Consider the following 27,268-nt stretch of genomic DNA (forward strand, 5'->3'; position numbering starts at 1 on the left):
TGATAATTGGTGTATATTTTATCTTTAGTGACTTACGAAAATCACTGTCCTTTTGCTTACCATTTCAATGATTTTCAGAGTGATGAAGACAGCAGTGGTGACCTCTATTTGATGCATCAGCAGCTTCCTGCATTGGAAAGTCTCATTAGTTGTGTCAATATGAACTGGATGGCATTAATGGTATGAACAGAAATCTTTACTTACAGATTATTTTATTTTTATAGCTTCTTTATCATGTGTATATGAAATGTGTTGTGTTTCCACTTTGATTCAAAGTATGATCATAGTGCTTTCAAATTTTTATTTTCCTCTTTTACCTTTCCTTATTCTCATTGTATGTCTTTGTTTCTGAGCCTTTTTACATAATGGATTAGTATGTAATGCTTGTTCTTATGTAGTCTCAGATACTTCATTGAATGGATGTTTGATATTGATTGCCAATGGATGTATAGTTTTAAGCATTCTTGGAGAGGAAAGTAGATTATTGAAGGATGGGAACAGGGAATTGAGGAGGAAAGTGGATGTGCTGAAGGAGAGTGCAGTTGAAGGTGGAAAGGCGCAGTTATAGAGACTGAGAAAGATTCTAATACACTGGTTTGTGGGAAGGAGTCTCCCAAAGTTATAAGTAATGAATGCAGGCCTCACCATCTTAGGAATGAGAGAGAATCTTGGGCTAAAGGGCCTGTAGTCATGTTTCCTTCACTCATGCACCTCCACCCTCAAGGAAGTCTTCAGCCATCAGTCATCCCCATGGATGATCTAGTGTCTATTTACTTGCACATCATTACTTCCTAATATGATTTTGTTACATTGTATGTCAACATTACTTTGGTATGAGAGATGACCATTTTATGGGTTTTCTGTGTCCTGTACATTTTGCTTACCAGCTGAGACCCTAAGATATGATATGATTTAGATGTAATATTTTTTGTACTTGATTGCCAAGTCCCACATTAGTGAGGTAGCTTCAGGAACAGATGAAGAAAAGCCACGTATGCCCACATCCATTCAATAACTGTCATGTGTAATGCATGAAACTACAGTTCCGTATACACAACCAGGCCCCCACAAAGCTTTTCATGGTGCCAGGTTCAGTCCACTGACAGCACATCGACCCCAGTATATCACATTTTTGTAATTCACTGTATTCCATGTGTGCCTTTCACCCCCTTCAACGTCAGGCCCCAGTCACTCAAAAGCATTTTCACTCCTTCCTTTCATCTCCATTTTGGTGTCCCCATTTTCCTTGTTTTCTTCATGTCTGCCTCATATAAACTCTTTGTCAACCTTTCCTCTCTCTTTCTCTCCAAATGACCAAACTATTTCAGCACACCCTTCTTTGCTTTCTCAACCAAACTCCTTTCATTACTACACCTTTCTTTTACCCTTTCGTTACATACTTGATCAAACCATCTCACACCTCAGATTGTCTTCAGATATTTCATTTCCAACACATCCAACCTCTTCTGCTCAGCCTTATCTATAACCCATCCCTTGCATCCATGTGATATTGTAGGGACAATTATTCCATCAAACATACCCATTTTTGCCCTTCCAGAAAGTGTACTCTCTTTCCAGGCATTCTTTAGCACTCCCAGGACCTTGACACCCTCCTCCACTGTATGTCTTATATCAGCTTTCATGGTTCCATTTACTGCCATGTCCACTTCTGGATACGTAAAATACTTCACTTCCTCTAATTTTTATACATTCTAATTCACATTGCAGCTAACTTAGCCCTCAACCCCACTGAACCTAGTAACCTTGCTTTTATTCACATCACTCTCAACTTTCTCCTCTCACACGCTATTCCAAAATCAGTCACCACCTTAAGCAGTTTCTCACTCAGATCTGCCGCCAGTGCTGTATCACCAGCACACAATAACTTACTCAGTCTCCAGGGCCTCTTATCCCTCCCACAGACTGCATACTTGCCCTTCTCTCTAAGACTCATGCTTTTATCTCCCTCACGTTCCCATTCATAAACAAATTAAAAACCATGATGACATCTTACACTTGACTAGCTTTGTAAGCAGCAGCAACTTGGTGCTTAGAAGTTTTTGATTGTTGAGAAATGCTTAGAAGTCTTTGATTGTTGAGAAACAAAATAATTTTCATAGTTAACTGATTTTTCTCTCATTTTGCAAAAACATTACTGCCCCACTTGTGAAAACACATTGCTACCAAACTATTAACTTGATTGTTAAGTTTTAAAGAAGAATTCACTTTAGGCATCAAAAGTGCAATTTGTCCAGCAGTGTTTGAAGGAGAATCAGTTGATTCAGTCAGTATGGTCCAAGCCACAGAGGATGGAGTGCCTTGCCAGTTTATATTCTCACTTTTTGTACCTATTATACATACATATCCAGTACCCATGAAAATGATGAAATAGGAATAGAGTGCATTGGAACAATGTGGTATACCAGGGTCGAAGTGCTGTCAGTGGACTGAACCAGGGCATGTGAAGCATCCGAAGTAAACCATGGAAAGTTTAGTGGGGCCTGGATGTGGAAAGCGAATTGTTGTGTTGGTACATTACACATGGCAACTAGAGACTGAATGTGAACGAATGTGGCCTTTTGTCTTTTTCTAGCACTACCTCGTGGGGGGGATGCTATTTCATGTGTGGCGGGGTGGCGATGGGAACGAATAAAGGCAGCAAGTATGAATATGTACATGTGTATATATGTATATGTCTGTGTGTGCATGTGTGGGCATGTATGTATATACATGTATATGTGGGTTGGTTGGGCCATTCCTTTATCTGTTTCCTTGCGCTACCTCGCTAAGGCGGGAGACAGTGACAAAGTATGATAAATTAAGAAATAGGAATTATTAGATTTTAACATTAAGTAATCTGCTTCATGGAAAGGAGCAGAATATTTTCTTTTTTATGAAGAACCTAATTTTGGTATCTTATTTGAAAGATGGTGTGAAAATCTATAAAAATAGGCAAAATAGGTATATTCAGCTCAAGTGATCGTTATATTTTTGGAAATAAGCTTCAGGAGTCTGTGTGTGAGGAGTACTTGGGTTTACATTGTGTCTAACCTGTTGCTGGAGTCCCACATTAGGAGAATAGTTAGGAGATAGATTGTCTTCTGGTAGATATGTATATGTTATGTCTGTGTATGTATATATAGGTATACGTTGAAATGTATAGGTATTTATATGTGCGTGTGTGGACATGCATGTATATACATGTGTATGTGGGTGGGTTGGGCCATTCTTTCGTCTGTTCCCTTACGCTACCTCACTAATGCGGGAGACAGCAACAAAGTATGATAAGTATAGATGAATAAGCTTTCAAATATAAGGATATGGTACAGGTACACCACCGAATTTCCTGCAACTGATGGTTCGGCACCTCATTTAGTCTGGACTAAATTACATGAGGGAACTTGAAATTACTGCAGCCACCAGACTAACTTACTGGGCAGCCACAGTTGGGGTTGTGTGTAGGGCGCGCTTGTTTACATTCTTTACACTGCAGTCATTGGTGGTGATACCACAATTCTGTGAAATTCTTAGCTTATTTTGCTTAAATTTAACCCTAGCTATGGCTTTTAAGACACATGAGAGTGTCAGTCATGGTGTCAGATGTAAATACCAGTCCATATTGATCCACGATAAAGTAGAACTGTTGAAAAAAATGGACCGTGGTGTTTCGTTGCATAAGCTGTGTGGCATCTACAGTATTGGTTCATCAACTGTTTATGATATAAAGAAGCAAAGGGAGAAAATATTGAAATTCTGTGCAGACAGCGATTCCAAGAAGCAAATGACGATTAGAAAAACCATGAAAGATTTTAAGAGTACTAAACACGATCGAGTGATGATGGAATGGTTTCGACAGCGTCGGAGTGATGGAGTGGACTTGTCAGGTAGCATGATAATGGACCAGGCTAACTTGTTACATAAAGAACTTAAATTACAACATGAGCATTACTGTAGTGAAGCATGGATTCCAAGATTCAAGAAGCATTATGGAATTTCCATGAATAAAGTGTGCGGAGAATAGCAGTCTGCAAACCATGAAGGATTTGCCTAGTATGTGAATGAATTTGTGAGACTCATAGCTGACAATCACCTCAGTCCTGAACAGGTGTATAATGCATACAAAACTGCATTCTTCTGACAATGCACACATAGGAAAACACTAACAACGGAAGACGAAGAAGACCCCACAGGATTCAAACATGGGTGTAACTAAGGGAAACTGCACCCGTCCAAACACATGACACCAATATTTTTTATTTTGATTACCTCCACCAAGGAGATTATGTTTTTACCGTTGTGATCCAAATCATTGTCTGGATCCAGGAGGCCATTACAGAAATAGCAATTTTTGTGAATAACTATCGAACTAATAATCAATCAATGTGATTCCAAATGCCAAAGATATGTTTTCACGGTCAAGAAATCTAAATATTTAAGATCTGAATCATTGTCTGGATCCAGGATACCATTACGCCACTGGCACCCCTCTTCAAGTGGCGCCCAGGGCACCTGCCATACCCTAGATACGCCACTGGATTCAAAGAATCTAAGGACAGACTTACCATCTTAGGGTGCTCAAACATTTACTATTTGTTTAATTCAAATTTCTAGAAGTCCATGGTATATTTTAGACACATGGGAGATGTATAATTAGTTGGTTAGAGGTGTGTTGATGAATTATTATTACGTTACCACGGTTGGTCTGGCAAAATGTTTAATCCAACAAGGCTTTAGAACCAAGAGTGCCGGAAAATCGATGGTTTACCTGTATTATTCAACCAGCTTTTCACATCACACAAGTTTGAAACAAGAACTTGCCTATATGTTTGATCACCTCACCTAAAAAACACAAAGAGCTATAAGAAAAAGTCCAAAAGAGAGCAACAAAGGTTGTCCCAGAATTAAGTGAGCTGAGTTATAGGGAAAGCCTAGATGCTTTTATTTTGCCTGCTTGGAAGAGAAAAGAATGGGGGTGACCTGATCATAACCTGTTAAGTCTTTAAAACAAATTAATGGTGTGGACACTGAAAAGTTCTTTGAAAGTTGCAGGGCTTGAACAAATTGAGAGCATGACATGAATTTAAGCAAGAAACTTATTAAAAAGATGTAAGAAGGTACTTTAACTTATGACAGTGATGGTTGAATTGTATGAAATGACTGAAGACATGAATAATGCAGACAAAATGTTGAATTATAAGAAGTTGTGTGATAGAAAGTATTCAAGAGATGGGGCCCCACAAGTATAAAACTCCCTCCCCATATTGTAGAAATAGGTAACTACAAATAGCTACTAGTGGCAGAATTTAGTGTGTGAGTTTGAATGGAGAAAATTTGGAGAAAGTGAAGTGGTTGAGATACCTGTGAGTGGACATGGCAACAAATGAAACCATGGAAGTGGAATTTAATCTTAGGGTAGGTGAGGATGTGAAGGTTTTAGGAGCATTAAAGAATGTATGGAAAGCAAGGTCATTCTCAGGGAGGGCAAAAATGGGTAAGTTTGAAGGTATAGTAGTCCCAATGATGTTTGGACAAGAGGCTTGGGCTATAGATGAGGATGTATGGAGGAAAGTGTAATTGTCAGAAATGAAATATTTGAGGACAATATGTTGTGTGAGATGGTTTGCTTGAGTAAGTAATAAAGTGTAAGATAGAGGTATGATGATAAGAAGAGTGTGTTTTAGAGAGCTGAAGAGGTTATGCTGAAATGGTTTGGACATATGAAGACCACTAGTGAGTGAGGAAAGGTTGGCAATATGAAGACCACTAGTGAGTGAGGAAAGGTTGGCAATATGAAGACCACTAGTGAGCGAGGAAAGGTTGGCAATATGAAGACAGTGAGTGAGGAAAGGTTAGCAATATGAAGACCACTAGTGTGTGAGGAAAGGTTGGCAATATGAAGACCACTAGTGAGTGAGGAAAGGTTGGCAATATGAAGACCACTAGTGAGTGAGGAAAGGTTGGCAATATGAAGACCACTAGTGAGTGAGGAAAGGTTGGCAATATGAAGACAGTGAGTGAGGAAAGGTTAGCAATATGAAGACCACTAGTGTGTGAGGAAAGGTTGGCAATATGAAGACCACTAGTGAGCGAGGAAAGGTTGGCAATATGAAGACCACTAGTGTGTGAGGAAAGGTTGGCAATATGAAGACCACTAGTGAGTGAGGAAAGGTTAGCAATATGAAGACCACTAGTGTGTGAGGAAAGGTTGGCAATATGAAGACCACTAGTGTGTGAGGAAAGGTTGGCAATATGAAGACAGTGAGTGAGGAAAGGTTGGCAATATGAAGACAGTGAGTGAGGAAAGGTTGGCAATATGAAGACCACTAGTGAGTGAGGAAAGGTTAGCAATATGAAGACCACTAGTGAGTGAGGAAAGGTTGGCAATATGAAGACCACTAGTGAGTGAGGAAAGGTTGGCAATATGAAGACCACTAGTGAGTGAGGAAAGGTTGGCAATATGAAGACAGTGAGTGAGGAAAGGTTGGCAATATGAAGACAGTGAGTGAGGAAAGGTTGGCAATATGAAGACCACTAGTGAGTGAGGAAAGGTTAGCAATATGAAGACCACTAGTGAGTGAGGAAAGTTTGGCAATATGAAGACCACTAGTGAGTGAGGAAAGGTTGGCAATATGAAGACCACTAGTGTGTGAGGGAAGGTTGGCAATATGAAGACCACTAGTGAGTGAGGAAAGGTTGGCAATATGAAGACAGTGAGTGAGGAAAGGTTGGCAATATGAAGACCACTAGTGAGCGAGGAAAGGTTGGCAATATGAAGACCACTAGTGAGTGAGGAAAGGTTGGCAATATGAAGACAGTGAGTGAGGAAAGGTTGGCAATATGAAGACCACTAGTGAGTGAGGAAAGGTTGGCAATATGAAGACAGTGAGTGAGGAAAGGTTGGCAATATGAAGACCACTAGTGAGCGAGGAAAGGTTAGCAATATGAAATATGTGTCAGAGGTAGAGGGGAGAAGGAGAAGGGGAAGACCAACTTGGAGATGGAAGGATGAAGTGAAAAAGGTTTTGAGTGACTGGGGCATGAGCATGCAGGATGGCAAAAGGGGTGCATGGGATAGAGGGAATTGATGTGCTGTTGATGGACTGAACCAGGACATGTGAAGCTTTCTGGGTAAACCATGGAAAGGACCATGGATCTTGGTTGTGGATAGGGAGTTGTGATTTCAGTTCCAACATGGGAAGTGACAATCAAGTATGAAAATATTATAGACCTTCATGTTCTAAGTGATATGGTTTTATATGTGAAAATCAGTGTTAAAGGTAGTATGGTACAGTTTTGTCACAGCAATTGTATATTTGCTGCAAAGCACTGTCAAGCTATTTCAGTGTAGTTTGTCCATATATAATGTTTGTGTACTTGTAACACTTTATTCTTTTGTGTGCAGGTTGGTGAGTCGGGTGTTGGCAAGACATCTGTGATTAAGCTGTTGGCCAGGTTGACTGGACGTCGCCTTCATACTTTCACTGTTAACTCTGATATGGATGTTACAGAACTTCTTGGCGGCTTTCAGCAGGTTGTATTCTTTAGGAAGTAGTACATCCACTCTTTCATTCTTTTACAATATATGTCGTAGGTCATAAAATGATTCTTGTTTTATAAAGTCATGTTTTTATGTAGTGTATTGTCCGCTGTACATATTATTGAATTACCTAAGGTGATCCACAGATGGTGGGCTAGAAAATAATCTAAGATCTTTTGAAATATGAAGTAATGCTAATTGCATAACTGTGACAACCATGTAGATTTATATTGGTGATCATGTCACCATGAATTGAATTACCCTTGGTAGTTAATATGTGTTCAAAACCATGGAAGGTTAACATCCTCCAGTGTATTTAAAACTTTGATCTTTTTTTATGTATTGAAAGTTCCAGTCATGGACAGAAGAATTTATTGAGGTTTAGCCTAAAACATGGTTAAAAAGATATAGAAATAAGGAGAGAAGAGAAAAAGAAATAATTGAAGAGTTTTGGAGGAAGTAGAAATTCTGCCTTTTTTAAAGGATGCAGATTGTAGCTGCTAGGAAAAGCATGAGAAGGTTAAGGTTTCCAAAACTTTACAGTGAAGGGAAAGAAAAAAACATCACAATTCTTAGGTTGCCAGTGACCACACATTAATCATGTGATGAAGTAGCTTGCTGAGGATTCAGTGGTTTAGCTATTTGTGAGGGAACACATGCAGCCAGTCTTTAAGAATAAAAATAGAGTAATTTATTTTTGAAGATGGAAGGAGAACTAAACTGTAACATAAAAAAGTGAGTCAGTTTTTGAGATCAAATTGGGAAAGATGATGAGTCAGATTACTTTGGATACAACCTTGTCAAATGGATTGATAGAGCTGAAACCTTCCCATATGTATGAGTAGTACTTCATACAATGACAAATGAATCTTATATGTGATTGGAGCAACTTTTTAGAAGAGAAGAATATTTGATATCCGAACAGCACTTTCAGTTTCACAAAGGCAGGTTATTGTATTTGTGTATGTGAGATTTCCAAGATAGAATAAGAGTTACAGAGTAGACAGGAAATATCTTTCCTTTCCATATATAGATATGCTGTACTGATAATTTAGCATTCATTGGCAAGAAATTTGGTGCTAACCTTTAAAAAAAGATCCTCTCCAGAGATGGTCAGTCTCTTTAGTTCTGATACAAACCTATTTCTTTCAGAGATAGATTGAATTTGCATCCTCTTGCCCCTTGCTTGTCACTATGAAGTAGAAATACAAGCCTCTCAAGGAAACCTTGAAAATTATATTTCTTGTTCTTCACAAGATTTTTTTTTGCCTACCCCCTAGGCACAGCAAGGTGATACTTAATGGATCTAGGCTGCACATATGAAAATGATAAAAGTTTTCTAAGTCCTTGTAGCATTTTCTGACACTTATATCATTGAACCAGTAGTGGCCGTAACTGATTTGTTCCTTGTATTTCTTACTTAAAGTTAGAACCCCGCTAGCATCTAAAAGACCACATGCTAGGTAGAAGTTGAAGCATTATTTTACTTCTCAAAATGAGGTGTATCGATGAGGGCTCACCACCTTAACTATTTTAAAACCTATGAGGTGGGAATTTGCACATTCACAGGATTCTTTGACCATGCAGCATCCTCTCCAAGTCCATGATGTTACAGCAGTGTTGAGGTAGTGCCAAGTGACTCCCAACTTTTGCTTTCTGGAACTGTTTAAACCTTTGACATTAACCTCCAGGGTTTTCAGCTACGTTTCTGATCATTAGAGATGTCAGTATTCATAGATTTTCTGTGACAAATCGTAAGTGCTTTTGTGTATGTTGAGAGACAACACAGGTATCAGACTCCACATTATGGTAGCACATTAGACTTTGTTTTGGTCAGCTTAATCACTACTTTTTTCCTTTTTATTTTAAAATGATTATAGATATTTTCTTGTAAGAAGCTAATATAGCATAGATTTAAAGCAACAGCAGAGGTAGTGTATGCAGTATTCTGCAAAGAAGGGTTTGGACCATAATCTAGATGTGAAATGTATTTGCTGTCAATAAGATCAAGGTTATTAGGTTCAGCAGGGTTGAGGAAAAAAGTTAGTTGCACTGTAAGTCTGAATGGAGAAAATTCGGGGATGTGAAGTGTTTTAGATATCTGGGAGGGGACATAGCAGCGAATGGAACCATGGAAGCAGAAGTGAGTCATAGAGTGGGGGAGGGGGCGAAGGTTCTGGGAGCGATGAAGAATGTGTGGAAAGAGAGAATGTTATCTTGGAGAGCAAAAATGGATATGTTTGAAGGAATAGCAGTTCCAACAATATTATTTGGTTGTGAGGCATGAGCTATAGATAGGGTTGTATGGATGAGGGTGGATGTGTTCAAAATGAAATGTGATTTGATCATGTAAGTAATGAAAGGGTAAGAGAGATGTGTGGAAATAGAAAGAGTGTGGTTGAGGGAGGAGAAGGGTGTGTTGAAATGGTTTGGACATATGGAGAGAATGAGTGAGGAAAGGTTGATAAAGAGGATATATGTGTCAGCAGTGGAGGGAACAAGAAGAAGCGGGAGACCAGATTGGAGATGGAAGGATGGTGTGTAAAAGATTTTGAGCAATCAGGGCCTGAGCATACTGGAGGGTTAGAGGCGTGCAAGGAATAGAGTGAATTGGAAGGATGTGGTATATCGGGTTCAACTGGGACTGAACTAGGGCATGTGAGGCATCTGGGGTAAACCATGGAAAGGTCTGCAGGGCCTGGGTGTTTATAGGGAGCTGTGGTATCAGTGCATTATACATGACAGCTAGAGACTGAGTATGAATGAATGTGGCTTTTTTGTCTGTTTTCCTGGTGCTACCTCACTGAAGCAGAGGGTAGCAACAGGAATGGATGAAGTCTAGCGAGTATGAATATGTACATGTGTATAAGAGAAAGCAGAAGAAGGTGTGTTGAAATGTTTTGGACATAAGGAGAGAGTGAGCGAGGAAAGGATGACAAAGAGGATTATATGTGTCAGAGGTGGAGGGAACAAGGAGACCGAATTGGAGGTGGAAGGATGGAGTGAAAAATATTTTGAGTGATTGGGGTCTGAACAAGTCTGAGGGTGAATGGCGTTCACAGAATTGAGTGAATTAGAGTGATTTGGTGTACTGGGGTCGACATGCCATCAGTGGACTGAACCAGAGCATATGAAATGTCTGGGGTAAACTATGAAAAGGCCTGTAGGGCTTGGATGTGGATTGGGAGCTGTGGTTTTGGTGTATTACACATGACAGCTAGAGAATGGATATGAGTGGATGTAGTCTTTCTCCATTGTTTCCTGGCACTACCTCAGTGTCACAGGGGGTTGTGATGCTGTTTCTTGTGGGTTGAGGTGGTGCTGGGATATAGAGAAAGGCGAGACGGTGGATGGATCTTTCTTTGGCTGTTTCCTGGTGCTGCCTTACTAACATGGGAAACGGCAATCAAGGACAATACATAACAAAAGATAATTGACTATGCACTTATTGCAGATTAAGTTATTCAGTCTTATGAGTATGAAGTAAGACTTCAGCTTCTGTGCTTCTCCTCATTGGACTAACCTAACTTAACCTAACCTTCAGTGAGGCTGTATCATTGAGAAAACAGTCTTGTCAAAGAACTTCTTACTCCAAAGGAGTCTACATTTCCCTGCTACTGGAAGTAGTGTGGCCTTGGGCTGCAGGAGCCTTTAGAAAGGTCCCAGATAACACCAGACTAGTTCATGAATCATGGTAAGGTGATGAACTAAGTACTTTAAGAAATGAAAATTTATGGCTGCCATATGATATGGGGTTCATGGTGATTTTTTTTATCTATATGTAGGTGGACTATGGGCGTTTACTGGGTGAAGCTGTGAATGATGCTGGTTGTATAGCTTGGACAGCTGTTAGAGAAGCACTCTTAGATGGAGAGGAGATCCATGCTAGGAAGATTCTCCTGGCCTGGGACAACCTTCTTTCTGCCCACAATGACAGTAGGTGTACATTTTGCATTTATAAGGTTGAGTGTGTACTCAGAGGAAGGATAATGATGTGAGTTGATTGGATTATTATCAGTTACTTTCTTGGAGGATGGGATTTTATATGTATATTTTTCATTCCATGGTAACTAGTTACTTTCAGTATTACCCTAAAAGTCCACAGGATCAATTTTCTGGGCTTCTTTCCTCCTTAAGGTTAAGAGAAGAAGTGAGATACAGTATGCAGCAGTACTAGTAAACCCCACTGTCTTTGATTGTAAGTCTCTCTTTACCATATGTACTGGCTCTTCGTGCACACAAGTATTCGGTCAGTTGTCATTCACTACACAGCTTAATTTTAAGGTAGTTAGACTATCTCATTGGACTCCTCTGTGATTCAGTATTAATTTTGGCCATGGTCATGCTTTCATGGGTACAATCGATGGATTGTATCCATCATGAATTATGAGTTCACAACATACTTCACTGTGCCTGCTTCAGGTTACATCACAGGTGAAAATTCATCTTTAGTGAGCCTTTATCACTGGGAACACAATCTCATCAAAGAAATTCTCGTTTCATTGGATTCCATGTTTTCATGCTTCTGAAAGTAGCATAGATTTTGGGTACTGGAGCCTTTGGAAAAGACATCCTTGGTAACACCAGGATCCTTTATTTGTAAAGGTTGTGGGGTACATATATAAACTTCATACTGCAGTCTAGCTCCTTAGCCAGACCCCTTGGTGCTTTTGAGTGTTGGGTACATATGGCTTGGCCCTCCTGCTCACTAGGTAAAGATGATCCACGCCTATCTACCCAGGCAGGAGTAATCCTTAAGGATAAGGGAGAAAGAGTATTACTTTTGTATTTTCTGATTACCTAATGGGTTGGAACTGGAGGCTGGAAACCCTGCCTTTGAATTATCACTTTCCAAAATGAAGAGAGGAGAAAACTGAGCAGGGGATTTTCCTTGAAAGCTCCTACTAGGATATCTGAGTGTGCACAGTTGTAATCTGGATGAAAAGAGGGGGACACAGGCACAGTATATAATGGGACAAACCTAGATGGTATGGCTCTGAGCACGACAAAGTTGATGTGTAAGGGGTTACATTTATTTGGGAATTTTCATGGAGTAATGTACAGGATCAGTGAGAGGACGAGCAAATGAAGGGTTGTCATTTTTTATTTGGAATGAGTTGTGAGACTGTTAAAGAGTTTAAGGAAGTGAATTAAAGACTGACATGGGTTAGGCTGAAAGTGAACTATGAGAGGTGGATGTTTATTAGTGCTTGTGCCTCACGAAATGTGAAGAGTTGAAAAGAAAGGAATGCATTTTAGGAGGAGCTGAGTGGGTGCTTTGGCAGTTTTGATTTAAAGGATGTAATCTTAGTTCTAGGGGATCTGAATGCCTGGTTGGATGATGTGGCAGTTGAAGGTATCTCTATAGGGCATGAGGTCTTGGTGTAAATGAAAATTGGGAGATATTTATCACATCATGGGTACTGAATGTGTCTGAAGAAAAGATGCATCTGTATGTTTAGGTAGGTTACTGGGGATGTAGGATCATCAGGCATTGATTGGCATCTGCTGGATGACAGGCATCAAAAAGAGAGACTTTTGGATGTGAGCATGCTGAGAGTGGCAGCAGGTAGAATGTCTGATAAAGTCTTGACAGATGTGAGTGTGAAAGTTGGTAGTCAGAAGCTGCATTATATAAAACTGATTATAACTCTGAGCTTTATTAAAATGATGTTAGTGCATAAGTGCAGTCACAGTTCAGCAGCGAAATCAATTATAAACTTTTCTTAGCATCAGCAATATGTACATAGTAACCTTCAAAGAAAAACACTGACTCTTGTTTGGCATATGTTACAATAACTGCTCTTGTAACTTGGCTATGGGTAGCTGAGGGTAAGACTTTCTTACTGGATATAGATGCAGAATTGATTGGTTCATGTTGATTGATGCACTTATTATGGATTGATCCAGCAGCAGAACTGACTGGCATATCTTGATACATCCTAGATATACTCTCTTGATTACAAAGGATGATGCCATGCAGGAATCTAATTACATAGCATGGAGAAGTCACTAAGTGCCATATCACTGGCATCTACAATGCCGAGCAAGAAAGAGGTAATGCCATAGCTTGTGCCTCATGAGTACACATATGACCAATGGCATGCTAACTGTATTGTATGGCAGTAAAAAAATGCGAGTACCAAAGATGTTAAGGCATTGAATTCATTTACAAGTTAAATCCTGTGGTAGTGAAAATTAAAGGCTAATACTGAGGATGTGGGTACTGCTTAGGGACTTTATTAAGAATGATAGTAGTACCAGCTGGTTAGATTATTGGCATTTTATGCCGTCATAGAGGTAATGAAGCTATGTTATTTGTGAAGCTGTTGGACTCATAGGGATAATGAGGTTTTGAGTACTTGTGAAATGTCAGATGATTTTTATGATGTTTTTTACAGGTGTTATTATCCCAGTACATTATGATTTTATCTCAAAACTAATACCTTGGATAAAGTCATATATTAATTTGTGATTTCCTTGTGTTGAAGGGTATTTGCATGATATAAAGATTTTTTTTTTTTTTTTTTTTTTTATACCTCGTCGCTGTCTCCCGCGTTTGCGAGGTAGCGCAAGGAAACAGACGAAAGAAATGGCCCAACCCCCCCCATACACATGTACATACACACGTCCACACACGCAAATATACATACCTACACAGCTTTCCATGGTTTACCCCGGACGCTTCACATGCCCTGATTCAATCCACTGACAGCACGTCAACCCCTGTATACCACATCGCTCCAATTCACTCTATTCCTTGCCCTCCTTTCACCCTCCTGCATGTTCAGGCCCCGATCACACAAAATCCTTTTCACTCCATCTTTCCACCTCCAATTTGGTCTCCCTCTTCTCCTCGTTCCCTCCACCTCCGACACATATATCCTCTTGGTCAATCTTTCCTCACTCATTCTCTCCATGTGCCCAAACCACTTCAAAACACCCTCTTCTGCTCTCTCAACCACGCTCTTTTTATTTCCACACATCTCTCTTACCCTTACGTTACTTACTCGATCAAACCACCTCACACCACACATTGTCCTCAAACATCTCATTTCCAGCACATCCATCCTCCTGCGCACAACTCTATCCATAGCCCACGCCTCGCAACCATAGAACATTGTTGGAACCACTATTCCTTCAAACATACCCATTGATATAAAGATATATGAATATAAAAAAAGTATGTGGGTTCTCTACTTTTGACAGCATTTATTGTTTTTTATTCAGGCTGTCTGCTGTAGATTCATTCAGTTTTTCCTCCCCCTTGGCCATCCTATAAATAATATTTGAACAGTGATTGCAGTGTCTGTTCGTTACCCAGATTCCTGTAACTACTATGTTTAATCCACCTCTACACAGTCCCTGATATCTTCACCGTTCTTATCTCTGTTTGTGGTCTCTTGTAGAGAAAACTAGGACGACATGTGAAGAGATTGCACACTTCCACCATCAGTGCGACCTCACACTAGTACTTTTAGGCTCACTGATCCCTGCTGAAGTAATGACAGACACCAGGATCTCTTGCAATAAGGTTAGTTTACATGTAAGAAGACTTCCTATTCATATGCTTGAGAAATGATTTTTAATGAAAATTTTCTTAATGATCCTTTGTTTGGGTGGGGAGATAGACAATGCAGTATAGATAGGTAGGTAGATCAGTAAGAATGATAAGATTAGAAAACTCACATTATTGTAGTCAAGAGATGAAGGTTGTGAAGGATGTGATAATGTGAATCAGATCTTCTTCCTTAAGATGATAGTTAAGAAGGCTGTGAAATTGAGAATGATATTTTAATAACGTAAATTGACAAAGTTTTGGAAAAGGAGAGTAGTCATTATGTAGTATGTCTTTTATTGAGTATAGAAGAATTACATTTGAGTGAACAGGGAAAGTCTTTTTTTTTTTTTTTTTTTTTATATACTTTGTCGCTGTCTCCCGCGTTTGCGAGGTAGCGCAAGGAAACAGACGAAAGAAATTCCCCAACCCCCCCCATACACATGTACATACACACGTCCACACACACAAATATACATACCTACACAGCTTTCCATGGTTTACCCCGGACGCTTCACATGCCTTGATTCAATCCACTGACAGCACGTCAACCCCTGTATACCACATCGCTCCAATTCACTCTATTCCTTGCCCTCCTTTCACCCTCCTGCATGTTCAGGCCCCAATCACACAAAATCTTTTTCACTCCATCTTTCCACCTCCAATTTGGTCTCCCTCTTCTCCTCGTTCCCTCCACCTCCGACACATATATCCTCTTGGTCAATCTTTCCTCACTCATTCTCTCCATGTGCCCAAACCATTTTAAAACACCCTCTTCTGCTCTCTCAACCACGCTCTTTTTATTTCCACACATCTCTCTTACCCTTACGTTACTTACTCGATCAAACCACCTCACACCACACATTGTCCTCAAACATCTCATTTCCAGCACATCCATCCTCCTGCGCACAACTCTATCCATAGCCCACGCCTCGCAACCATACAACATTGTTGGAACTACTATTCCTTCAAACATACCCATTTTTGCTTTCCGGGATAATGTTCTCGACTTCCACACATTTTTCAAGGCTCCCAAAATTTTCGCCCCCTCCCCCACCCTATGATCCACTTCCGCTTCCATGGTTCCATCCGCTGACAGATCCACTCCCAGATATCTAAAACACTTCACTTCCTCCAGTTTTTCACCATTCAAACTCACCTCCCAATTGACTTGACCCTCAACCCTACTGTACCTAATAACCTTGCTCTTATTCACATTTACTCTTAACTTTCTTCTTCCACACACTTTACCAAACTCAGTCACCAGCTTCTGCAGTTTCTCACATGAATCCGCCACCAGCGCTGTATCATCAGCGAACAACAACTGACTCACTTCCCAAGCTCTCTCATCCCCAACAGACTTCATACTTGCCCCTCTTTCCAAGACTCTTGCATTTACCTCCCTAACAACCCCATCCATAAACAAATTAAACAACCATGGAGACATCACACACCCCTGCCGCAAACCTACATTCACTGAGAACCAATCACTTTCCTCTCTTCCTACACGTACACATGCCTTACATCCTCGATAAAAACTTTTCACTGCTTCTAACAACTTGCCTCCCACACCATATATTCTTAATACCTTCCACAGAGCATCTCTATCAACTCTATCATATGCCTTCTCCAGATCCATAAATGCTACATACAAATCCATTTGCTTTTCTAAGTATTTCTCACATACATTCTTCAAAGCAAACACCTGATCCACACATCCTCTACCACTTCTGAAACCACACTGCTCTTCCCCAATCTGATGCTCTGTACATGCCTTCACCCTTTCAATCAATACCCTCCCATATAATTTACCAGTCTTTGTAGCATGAATAAAGACTATGATGTGAGAGAAAAGCTATAATCAGTGAATGGCATTTGTAAGGATAATAAAGCTGGCCCCTGAATTAACTGAAATGAATGAACTGGGTAAAGTTAACAGTGGAACAATGGAAGGCTATGATGTGTTTTGCTGACTGGTATAGTGTTGAATGACTGAAAGAATTTCAGAAAACATTCATAGTTAAACAGTATTCCTAACTGCAGAAGATTCTTTGATAAAAGTGGACTTAAGAAGTGCATCTAGTATTGGTTCAAAAACTTTGGTGAGTAAGATTGTAAGCAAGATGTAAGAAGAGGAAAATGATTGCAAATTTAAACTATATTGTTGTTGATAGAGAGTTTGAGATATGATGATAGGAGTAACAAAAGACACTAAGGTCCTACATGTAGTCAGTATTTTCATCCTGTTTAATGGATTGGAGACTATGATAGTAGTTCATGTATTGCAAGACACATTGAATCCTAGGGGTATAGGGGAGATAGGGGAGAAAGAATACTTCCCATGCATTCCTCACGTTTCGTAGATGCACGAGACCGGGTTATAGAGATTGGTGATTTGAATGCAAAGGTGAGTGATGTGGCAGTTGAGGGAATAATTGGTGTACATGGGGTGTTCAGTGTTGGAAATGGAAATGGTGAAGAGCTTGTAGATTTATGTGCTGAAAAAGGACTGTTGATTGGGAATACCTGGTTTAAAAAGAGAGATATACATAAGTGTACGTATGTAAATAGGAGAGATGGCCAGAGAGCATTATTGGATTATGTGTTAATTGATAGGTGTGCGAAAGAGAGACTTTTGGATTTAAATGGTTGAAAGGTGCAGCTGGAGGGATGTCTGATCATTATCTTGTGGAGGCGAAGGTGAAGATTTGTATAGGTTTTCAGAAAAGAAGAGAGAATGTTGGGATGAAGAGAGTGGTGAGAGTAAGTGAGCTTGGGAAGGAGACTTGTGTGAGGAAGTACCTAGAGAGACTGAGTACAGAATGGAAAAAGGTGAGAACAAAGGAGGTAAGGGGAGTGGGGAAGGAATGGGATGTATTTAGGGAAGCAGTGATGGCTTGCGCAGAAGATGCTTGTGGCATGAGAAGCGTGGGAGGTGGGCAGATTAGAAGGGTAGTGAGTGGTGGGATGAGTAAGTAAGATTATTAGTGAAAGAGAAGAAAGAGGCATTTGGATGATTTTTCCAGGGAAATAATGGAAATGAGCAGGAGGTGTATAAAAGAAAGAGGCAGGAGGTCAAGAGAAAGGTGCAAGAGGTGAAAAAGAGGGCAAATGAGAGTTGGCGTGAGAGAGTATCATTAAATTTTAGGGAGAATAAAAAATGTTTTGGAAGGAGGTAAATAAAGTGCGTAAGACAAGGGAACAAATGGGAACTTCAGTGAAGGGGACTAATGGGGAGGTGATAACAAGTAATGGTGATGTGAGAAGGAGATGGAGTGAGTATGTTGAATGTGTGTGATGATAGAGTGGCAGATATAGGGTGTTTTGGTTGAGGTGGTGTGCAAAGTGAGAGGGTTAGGGAGAATGATTTGGTAAACAGAGAAGAGGTCGTAAAAGCTTTGCGGAAGATGAAAGCCGGCAAGGCAGCAGGTTTGGATGGTATTGCAGTGGAATTTATTAAAAAAGGGGGTGACTGTATTATTGACTGGTTGGTGAGGTTATTTAATGTATGTATGACTCATGGTGAGGTGCCTGAGGATTGGCGGAATGCTTGCCTAGTGCCATTGTACAAAGGCAAAGGAGATAAAAGTGAGTGCTCAAATTGCAGAGGTATAAGTTTGTTGAGTATTCCTGGTAAATTATATGGGAGGGTATTGATTGAGAGAGTGAAGTCATGTACAGAGCATCAGACTGGGGAAGAGCAGTGTGGTTTCAGAAGTGGTAGAGGATGTTTGGATCAAGTGTTTGCTTTGAAGAATGTATGTGAGAAATACTTAGAAAAGGAAATGTATTTGTATGTAGCATTTATGGATCTGGAGAAGGCAAGAGTTGATAGAGATGCTCTGTGGAAGGTATTAAGAATATATGGTGTGGGAGGCAAGTTGTTAGAAGCAGTGAAAAGCTTTTATCAAGGATGTAAGGCATGTGTACATGGAGGAAGAGAGGAAAGTGATTGGGTCTCAGTGAATGTAGGTTTGCGCCAGGGAAGTGTGATGTCTCCATGATTGTTTAATTTGTTTATGGATGGGGATGGTAGGAAGGTGAATGCAAGAGTTTTGGAAAGAGGGGCAAGTATGCAGTGTATTGTGGATGAGAGAGCTTGGGAAGTGAGTCAGTTGTTGTTTGCTGATGATACAGTGCTGGTGGCTGATTCATGTGAGAAACTGCAGAAGCTGGTGACTGAGTTTGGTAAAGTGTGTGAAAGAAGAAAGCTGAGAGTAAATGTGAAAGAACAAGGTTATTAGGTACGGTAGGGTTGAGGGACAAGTCAATTGGGAGGTAAGTTTGAATGGAGAAAAACTGGAGGAAGTAAAGTGTTTTAGATATCTGGGAATGGATTTGGCAGTGGATGGAACCATGGAAGTGGAAGTGAATCATAGGGTTGGGGAGGGGGCAAAAGTTCTGGTAGCATTAAAAAATGTGTGGAAGTCGAGAACATTATCTCGGAAAGCAAAAATGGGTATGTTTGAAGGAATAGTGGTTCCAACAATGTTATATGGTTGCGAGGCGTGGGCTATGGATAGAGTTGTGCGCAGGAGGGTGGATGTGTTGGAAATGAGATGTTTTGGGACAATATGTGGTGTGAGTGGTTTGATCGAGTAAGTAATGTAAGGGTAAGAGAGATGTGTGGTAATAAAAAGAGTGTGGTTGAGAGAGCAGAAGAGGGTGTTTTCAAATGGTTTGGTCACATGGAAAGAGTGAGTGAGGAAAGATTGACCAAGAGGATATATGTGTCGGAGGTGGAGGGAACGAGAAGTGGGAGACCAAATTGGAGGTGGAAAGATGTAGTGAAAAAGTTTTGAGTGATTGGGGCCTGAACATGCAGGAGGGTGAAAGGCGTGCAAGGAATAGAGTGAATTGCAATGATGTGGTATACCAGGGTCAACGTGCTGTTAATGGATTGAACCAGGGCATGTGAAGTGTCTGGGGTAAACCATGGAAAGTTGTGTGCGGCCTGGATGTGGAAAGGGAGCTGTGGTTTCGGTGCATTATTACATGACAGCTAGGGACTGCATGTGAACGAATGTAGCCTTTGTTGTCTTTGCCTAGCGCTACCTCACACACATGAGGGTGGAGGGGGTTGTTATTTCATGTGTGGTGGGGTGGCAATGGGAATGAATAAAGGCAGACAGTATGAATTATATACATGTGTGTATATGTATATGTCTGTGTGTGTATATATATGTATACGTTGAGATGTATAGGTATGTATATTTGCGTATGTGAACTTGTATGTATATACATGTTTATGTGGCTGGGTTGGGCCATTTTTTCGTCTGTTTCCTTGTGCTACCTCGCTAATGCGGGAGACAGCAACAAAGCAAAATAGATATATAAATATAATGGGAAGGAGACTTTTGTGAGGAAGTACCAGGAGAGACTGAGTACAGAATGGAAAAAGGTGAGAACAATGGAAGTAAGGGGAGTGGGGGAGGAATGGGATGTATTTAGGGAATCAGTGATGGATTGCGCAAAAGATGCTTGTGCCATGAGAAGAGTGGGAGGTGGGTTGATTAGAAAGGGTAGTGAGTGGTGGGATGAAGAAGTAAGAGTATTGGTGAAAGAGAAGAGAGAGGCATTTGGACGATTTTTGCAGGGAAAAAATGAAATTGAGTGGGAGATGTATAAAAGAAAGAGACAGGAGGTCAAGAGAAAGGTGCAAGAGGTGAAAAAAAGGGCAAATGAGAGTTGGGGTGAGAGAGTATCATTAAATTTTAGGGAGAATAAAAAGATGTTCTGGAAGGAGGTAAATAAAGTGCGTAAGACAAGGGAGCAAATGGGAACTTCAGTGAAGGGCGCAAATGGGGAGGTGATAACAAGTAGTGGTGATGTGAGAAGGAGATGGAGTGAGTATTTTGAAGGTTTGTTGAATGTGTTTGATGATAGAGTGGCAGATATAGGGTGTTTTGGTCGAGGTGGTGTGCAAAGTGAGAGGGTTAGGGAAGATGATTTGGTAAACAGAGAAGAGGTAGTAAAAGCTTTGCGGAAGATGAAAGCCGGCAAGGCAGCAGGTTTGGATGGTATTGCAGTGGAATTTATTAAAAAGGGGGGTGACTGTATTGTTGACTGGTTGGTAAGGTTATTTAATGTATGTATGACTCATGGTGAGGTGCCTGAGGATTGGCGGAATGCGTGCATAGTGCCATTGTACAAAGGCAAAGGGGATAAGAGTGAGTGCTCAAATTACAGAGGTATAAGTTTGTTGAGTATTCCTGGTAAATTATATGGGAGGATATTGATTGAGAGGGTGAAGGCATGTACAGAGCATCAGATTGGGGAAGAGCAGTGTGGTTTCAGAAGTGGTAGAGGATGTGTGGATCAGGTGTTTGCTTTGAAGAATGTATGTGAGAAATACTTAGAAAAGCAAATGGATTTGTATGTAGCATTTATGGATCTGGAGAAGGCATATGATAGAGTTGATAGAGATGCTCTGTGGAAGGTATTAAGAATATATGGTGTGGGAGGCAAGTTGTTAGAAGCAGTGAAAAGTTTTTATCGAGGATGTAAGGCATGTGTACGTGTAGGAAGAGAGGAAAGTGATTGGTTCTCAGTGAATGTAGGTTTGTGGCAGGGGTGTGTGATGTCTCCATGGTTGTTTAAAATGTTTATGGATGGGGTTGTTAGGGAGGTGAATGCAAGAGTTTTGGAAAGAGGGGCAAGTATGAAGTCTGTTGGGGATGAGAGAGCTTGGGAAGTGAGTCAGTTGTTGTTCGTTGATGATACAGCGCTGGTGGCTGATTCATGTGAGAAACTGCAGAAACTGCAGGGCTTCACATGCCCTGGTACAATCCATTGACAGCACGTCGACCCCGGTATACCACATCATTCCAATTCACTCTATTCCTTGCACGCCTTTCACCCTCCTGCATGTTCAGGCCCCGATCACTCAAAATCTTTTTCACTCCATCTTTCCACCTCCAATTTGGTCTCCCACTTCTCCTCGTTCCCTCCACCTCTGACACATATATCCTCTTGGTCAATCTTTCCTCACTCATTCTCTTCATGTGACCAAACCATTTCAAAACACCCTCTTCTGCTCTCTCAACCACACTCTTTTTATTTCCACAGATCTCTCTTACCCTTACATTACTTACTCAATCAAACCACCTCACACTACACATTGTCCTCAAACATCTCATTTCCAGCACATCCACCCTCCTGTGCACAACTCTATCCATAGCCCATGCCTCGCAACCATACAACATTGTTGGAACCACTATTCCTTCAAACATACCCATTTTTGCTTTCCGAGATAATGTTCTCGACTTCCAAACATTCTTCAATGCTCCCAGAATTTTCGCCCCCTCCCCCACCCTATGATTCACTTCCGCTTCCATGGTTCCATCCGCTGCCAGATACACTCCCAGATATCTAAAACACTTTACTTCCTCCAGTTTTTCTCAATTCAAACTTACCTCCCAATTGACTTGACCCTCAACCCTACTGTACCTAATAACCTTGCTCTTATTCACATTCACTCTTAGCTTTCTTCTTTCACGCACTTTACCAAACTTAGTCACCAGCTTCTGCAGTTTCTCACATGAATCAGCCACCAGCGCTGTATCATCAGCGAACAACAACTGACTCACTTCCCAAGCTCTCTCATCCACAACAGACTGCATACTTGCCCCTCTTTCCAAAACTCTTGCATTCACCTCCCTAACAACCCCAACCATAAACAAATTAAACAATCATGGAGACATCACACACCCCTGCCGCAAACCTACATTCACTGAGAACCAATCACTTTCCTCTCTTCCTACACGTACACATGCCTTACATCCTCAAAAAAAACTTTTCACTACTCCTAACAACTTGCCTCCCACACCAAATATTCTTAATACCTTCCACAGAGCATCTCTATCAAGTCTATCATATGCCTTCTCCAGATCCATAAATGCTACACACAAATCCATTTGCTTTTCTAAGTATTTCTCACATACATTCTTCAAAGCAAACACCTGATCCACATATCCTCTACCGCTTCTGAAACCACACTGCTCTTCCCCAATCTGATGCTCTGTACATGCCTTCACTCTCTCAATCAATACCCTCCCATATAATTTACCAGGAATACTCAACAAACTTTTTTTTTTTTTTTTTTTTTTTATACTTTGTCGCTGTCTCCCGCGTTTGCGAGGTAGCGCAAGGAAACAGACGAAAGAAATGGCCCAACCCCCCCCCCCATACACATGTATATACATACGTCCACACACGCAAATATACATACCTACACAGCTTTCCATGGTTTTCCCCAGACGCTTCACATGCCTTGATTCAATCCACTGACAGCACGTCAACCCCGGTATACCACATCGCTCCAATTCACTCTATTCCTTGCCCTCCTTTCACCCTTCTGCATGTTCAGGCCCCGATCACACAAAATCTTTTTCACTCCATCTTTCCACCTCCAATTTGGTCTCCCTCTTCTCCTCGTTCCCTCCACCTCCGACACATATATTCTCTTGGTCAATCTTTCCTCACTCATTCTCTCCATGTGCCCGAACCATTTCAAAACACCCTCTTCTGCTCTCTCAACCACACTCTTTTTATTTCCACACATCTCTCTTACCCTTACGTTACTTACTCGATCAAACCACCTCACACCACATATTGTCCTCAAACATCTCATTTCCAGCACATCCATCCTCCTGCGCACAACTCTATCCATAGCCCACGCCTCGCAACCATACAACATTGTTGGAACCACTATTCCTTCAAACATACCCATTTTTGCTTTCCGAGATAATGTTCTCGACTTCCACACATTCTTCAAGGCTCCCAGAATTTTTGCCCCCTCCCCCACCCTATGATCCACTTCCGCTTCCATGGTTCCATCCACTGCCAGATCCACTCCCAGATATCTAAAACACTTTACTTCCTCCAGTTTTTCTCCATTCAAACTTACCTCCCAATTGACTTGACCCTCAACCCTATTGTACCTAATAACCTTGCTCTTATTCGCATTTACTCTTAACTTTCTTCTTTCACACACTTTACCAAACTCAGTCACCAGCTTCTGCAGTTTTTCACATGAATCAGCCACCAGCGCTGTATCATCAGCGAACAACAACTGACTCACTTCCCAAGCTCTCTCATCCCCAACAGACTTCATACTTGCCCCTCTTTCCAAAACTCTTGCATTTACCTCCCTAACAACCCCATCCATAAACAAATTAAACAACCATGGAGACATCACACACCCCTGCCGCAAACCTACATTCACTGAGAACCAATCACTTTCCTCTCTTCCTACACGTACACATGCCTTACATCCTCGATAAAAACTTTTCACTGCTTCTAACAACTTGCCTCCCACACCATATATTCTTAATACCTTCCACAGAGCATCTCTATCAACTCTATCATAAGCCTTCTCCAATAAATAAATAAATATGTTATTACAAGATAAGAGAATCTCTTATCTCAATACATTTGAAAGTATGTAACTTCTATTTCTGGGCCCTTAGGAGAATACAGAGCAGAGTCCTGGGATCACGAATGGTACTTTTCAAAATTCTGAAGGATGCAGTGAGGTTGTGAAGTTATACTGTCACATCCAGGAGCTGCAGGAATTAGTAAAGGCAGCTGGTGGAGTATCAGAAGGTGGGACATATCACTGGGTTGATTCCATTCTAGTCAAGGTGAGTGCCAGTAATTTTGCAAGTTATGCACCTTTGATATATTCATATATTGTGTAATTTGGTTTACAGTTTTACCAAGTTGAGTAATTGATATACATGTATGTAGAATTAGGAAGATAGTTCTAAATGACTATTTTTATTTATCCAAAAGATGTTGTTCATGGATTACATTCATTTGCATTATCCAAATATCAACCAAGACTTTCATGTCACAATTTAGGCTGTGCGTGATGGTGAATGGCTGCTTGTGGATGGAGTAAACCTGTGCTCTGCATCAGTACTGGACAGGCTCAATGCTATGCTGGAACCTGATGGTGTGTTAACCCTCAGTGAAAGAGGTGTGGTGGATGGTGTTGTCCCTACTATCGCACCACACCCTGATTTCCGCCTCTTCCTTGTTATGGATCCTCAGTATGGAGAGATTTCACGGTATGTTGCAAGTCATGTTTAGAGTAAGAAAACATACAGTAATTGATGATTTGATTGGTTTTGTTTAAATTGGGTAGTTGTGATCATCCAGTAGTTCCAGTACAACATATGTGCTGTTTCTGCTTTTGGTAGCAAAGTTTTTAGCTGAAGTTGCACATTAAATATAGTACCACAGATGTGCTTTCTTTGCCTGTGAGAATATTTTGGCCACATTGTAATGTAATGGTTGATAGCCTTGCTCATATTCTGAAATTGTATATTGTCGTTTAGGTTATTATTATTAATTATTTTTTTATTTGTTATACTTGATTGCCATTTCCCGCATCAGTGAGGTAGTGCCAGGAAATAGACAAAGAACGGCCCATCCACTCATATGCCCGTATATATATACATAAACACCCATACATGCATATATACATACATATACATATTAACACATACACATATACATACATATACATACACATACACTGACATATACATATGTGCACATGTACCCTGCCCCACAAGAAACAGCATCACTGCCCCCTGCTTCATTGAGGTAGCCTTAGGAAAACAGACAAAAAAGGCCACATTTGTTCACACTTAGTCTCTAGCTGTTATGTGTAATGCACTGAAACCACAACTCCCAACCCACATCCAGGCCCCACAGACCTTTACATGGTTTACCCCAGATGCTTCTTATTCCCTGGTTCAGTCCATTGACTGCACGTCAACCCCAGTATACCACATCATTCCAATTCATTGTATTCCTTGCACGCCTTTCACCCTTCTGTACTTTCAGGCCTCAATCACAAATCTTTGTCACTCCATCCTTCCACCTTCAATTTGGTCTCCCACTTCTCCTTGTTCCCTCCTCCTCTGACACATATAGCCTCTTTGTCAATCTCTCCTCACTCATTCTCTTCATATGTCCAAACCTTTTTAACACACCCCCTTCTGCTCTCTCAACTTCACTCTTTTTATTATCACACATCCTTTCTTACCACAGAGAAATGAAACACGATAAGTTCCCAAGTGCACTTTCGTGTAATGATTACATTATCAGGGGGAGATAGAAGAAAGAATTACAACAGTCAGGTGATATACATTGAAGAGACGTCGTTAGGACACCATTTGGTAAACAAGTGACTACCCAAATGGAGGTCAGATGCATTCAAATCAGGCAATGTGCATATCATAAAATTTATCTTGTGGACAGGAAAGGGAACTGTTTGCAAATTTTATTAACAATAAAGCTATCCAATTTGTATAGACTTTTACTATAGTAATGTTACAATTCTTTGTTTATTTAATAAAAGAACCTAAACTGTAAGTTAGACTATCTCATCAAAAACAATGATTGGACTAACACTAACCCTTCCTTTGTGGTAAACCTATCCAATAAACAACTGGACAAGGATTCTTTGTGTGTCCTAGGCACAGATTAGATTTTGTGTTCTCTAACAAGGAAGCTAACAGTGTTGATATAACAAAGTCTTTCTGTAATTTCGAAAAGTACCATAAACTATCTAATGATGAAATTTACATCTGTAAAGGTTTTGCGTATGGGAGTTGTCAAAACCATTGGATCCTACTTGCCCTAAAAGGTTTATAAGAGCTATTGATAATTTTGAAAGAGGCAAGTTGTTAGAAGCAGTGAAAAGTTTTTATCGAGGATGTAAGGCATGTGTACATGTAGGAAGAGAGGAAAGTGATTGGTTCTCAGTGAATGTAGGTTTGCGGCAGGGGTGTGTGATGTCTCCATGGTCGTTTAGTTTGTTTATGGATGGGGTTGTTAGGGAGGTGAATGCAAGAGTTTTGGAAAATGGGGCAAGTATGCTGTCTGTTGTGGACAAGAGAGCTTGGGAAGTGAGTCAGTTGTTGTTCGCTGATGATACAGTGCTGGTGGCTGATTCATGTGAGAAACTGCAGAAGCTGGTGACTGAGTTTGGTAAAGTGTGTGAAAGAAGAAAGTTGAGAGTAAATGTGAATAAGAGCAAGGTTATTAGGTATAGTAGGGTTGAGGGTCAAGTCAATTGGGAGGTAAGTTTGAATGGAGAAAAAGTGGAGGAAGTGAAGTGTTTTAGATATCTGAGAGTGGATTTGGCAGCGGATGGA

The 27,268-nt window shown here is 40.6% G+C and overlaps 1 protein-coding gene across 2 annotated transcripts in view; it reads left to right on the forward strand.

Moving 5' to 3' along the window:
• The window catches only part of LOC139748641 (midasin), a 355,039-nt gene that overhangs the window by 240,783 nt on the left and 86,988 nt on the right, over window positions 1-27,268 (forward strand). For both annotated transcript variants that reach the window (XM_071661871.1, XM_071661870.1), the window contains 6 exons: window positions 79-180; window positions 7,403-7,531; window positions 11,323-11,473; window positions 14,947-15,071; window positions 24,566-24,739; window positions 24,960-25,168. In XM_071661871.1, coding sequence (XP_071517972.1) covers window positions 79-180; window positions 7,403-7,531; window positions 11,323-11,473; window positions 14,947-15,071; window positions 24,566-24,739; window positions 24,960-25,168 — 890 coding nt within the window. The remainder of the gene's footprint in view (window positions 1-78; window positions 181-7,402; window positions 7,532-11,322; window positions 11,474-14,946; window positions 15,072-24,565; window positions 24,740-24,959; window positions 25,169-27,268) is intronic.

Source organism: Panulirus ornatus, chromosome 5 (assembly GCF_036320965.1).
Source record: "Panulirus ornatus isolate Po-2019 chromosome 5, ASM3632096v1, whole genome shotgun sequence".
In the NCBI taxonomy this organism is placed as follows: domain Eukaryota; kingdom Metazoa; phylum Arthropoda; class Malacostraca; order Decapoda; family Palinuridae; genus Panulirus; species Panulirus ornatus.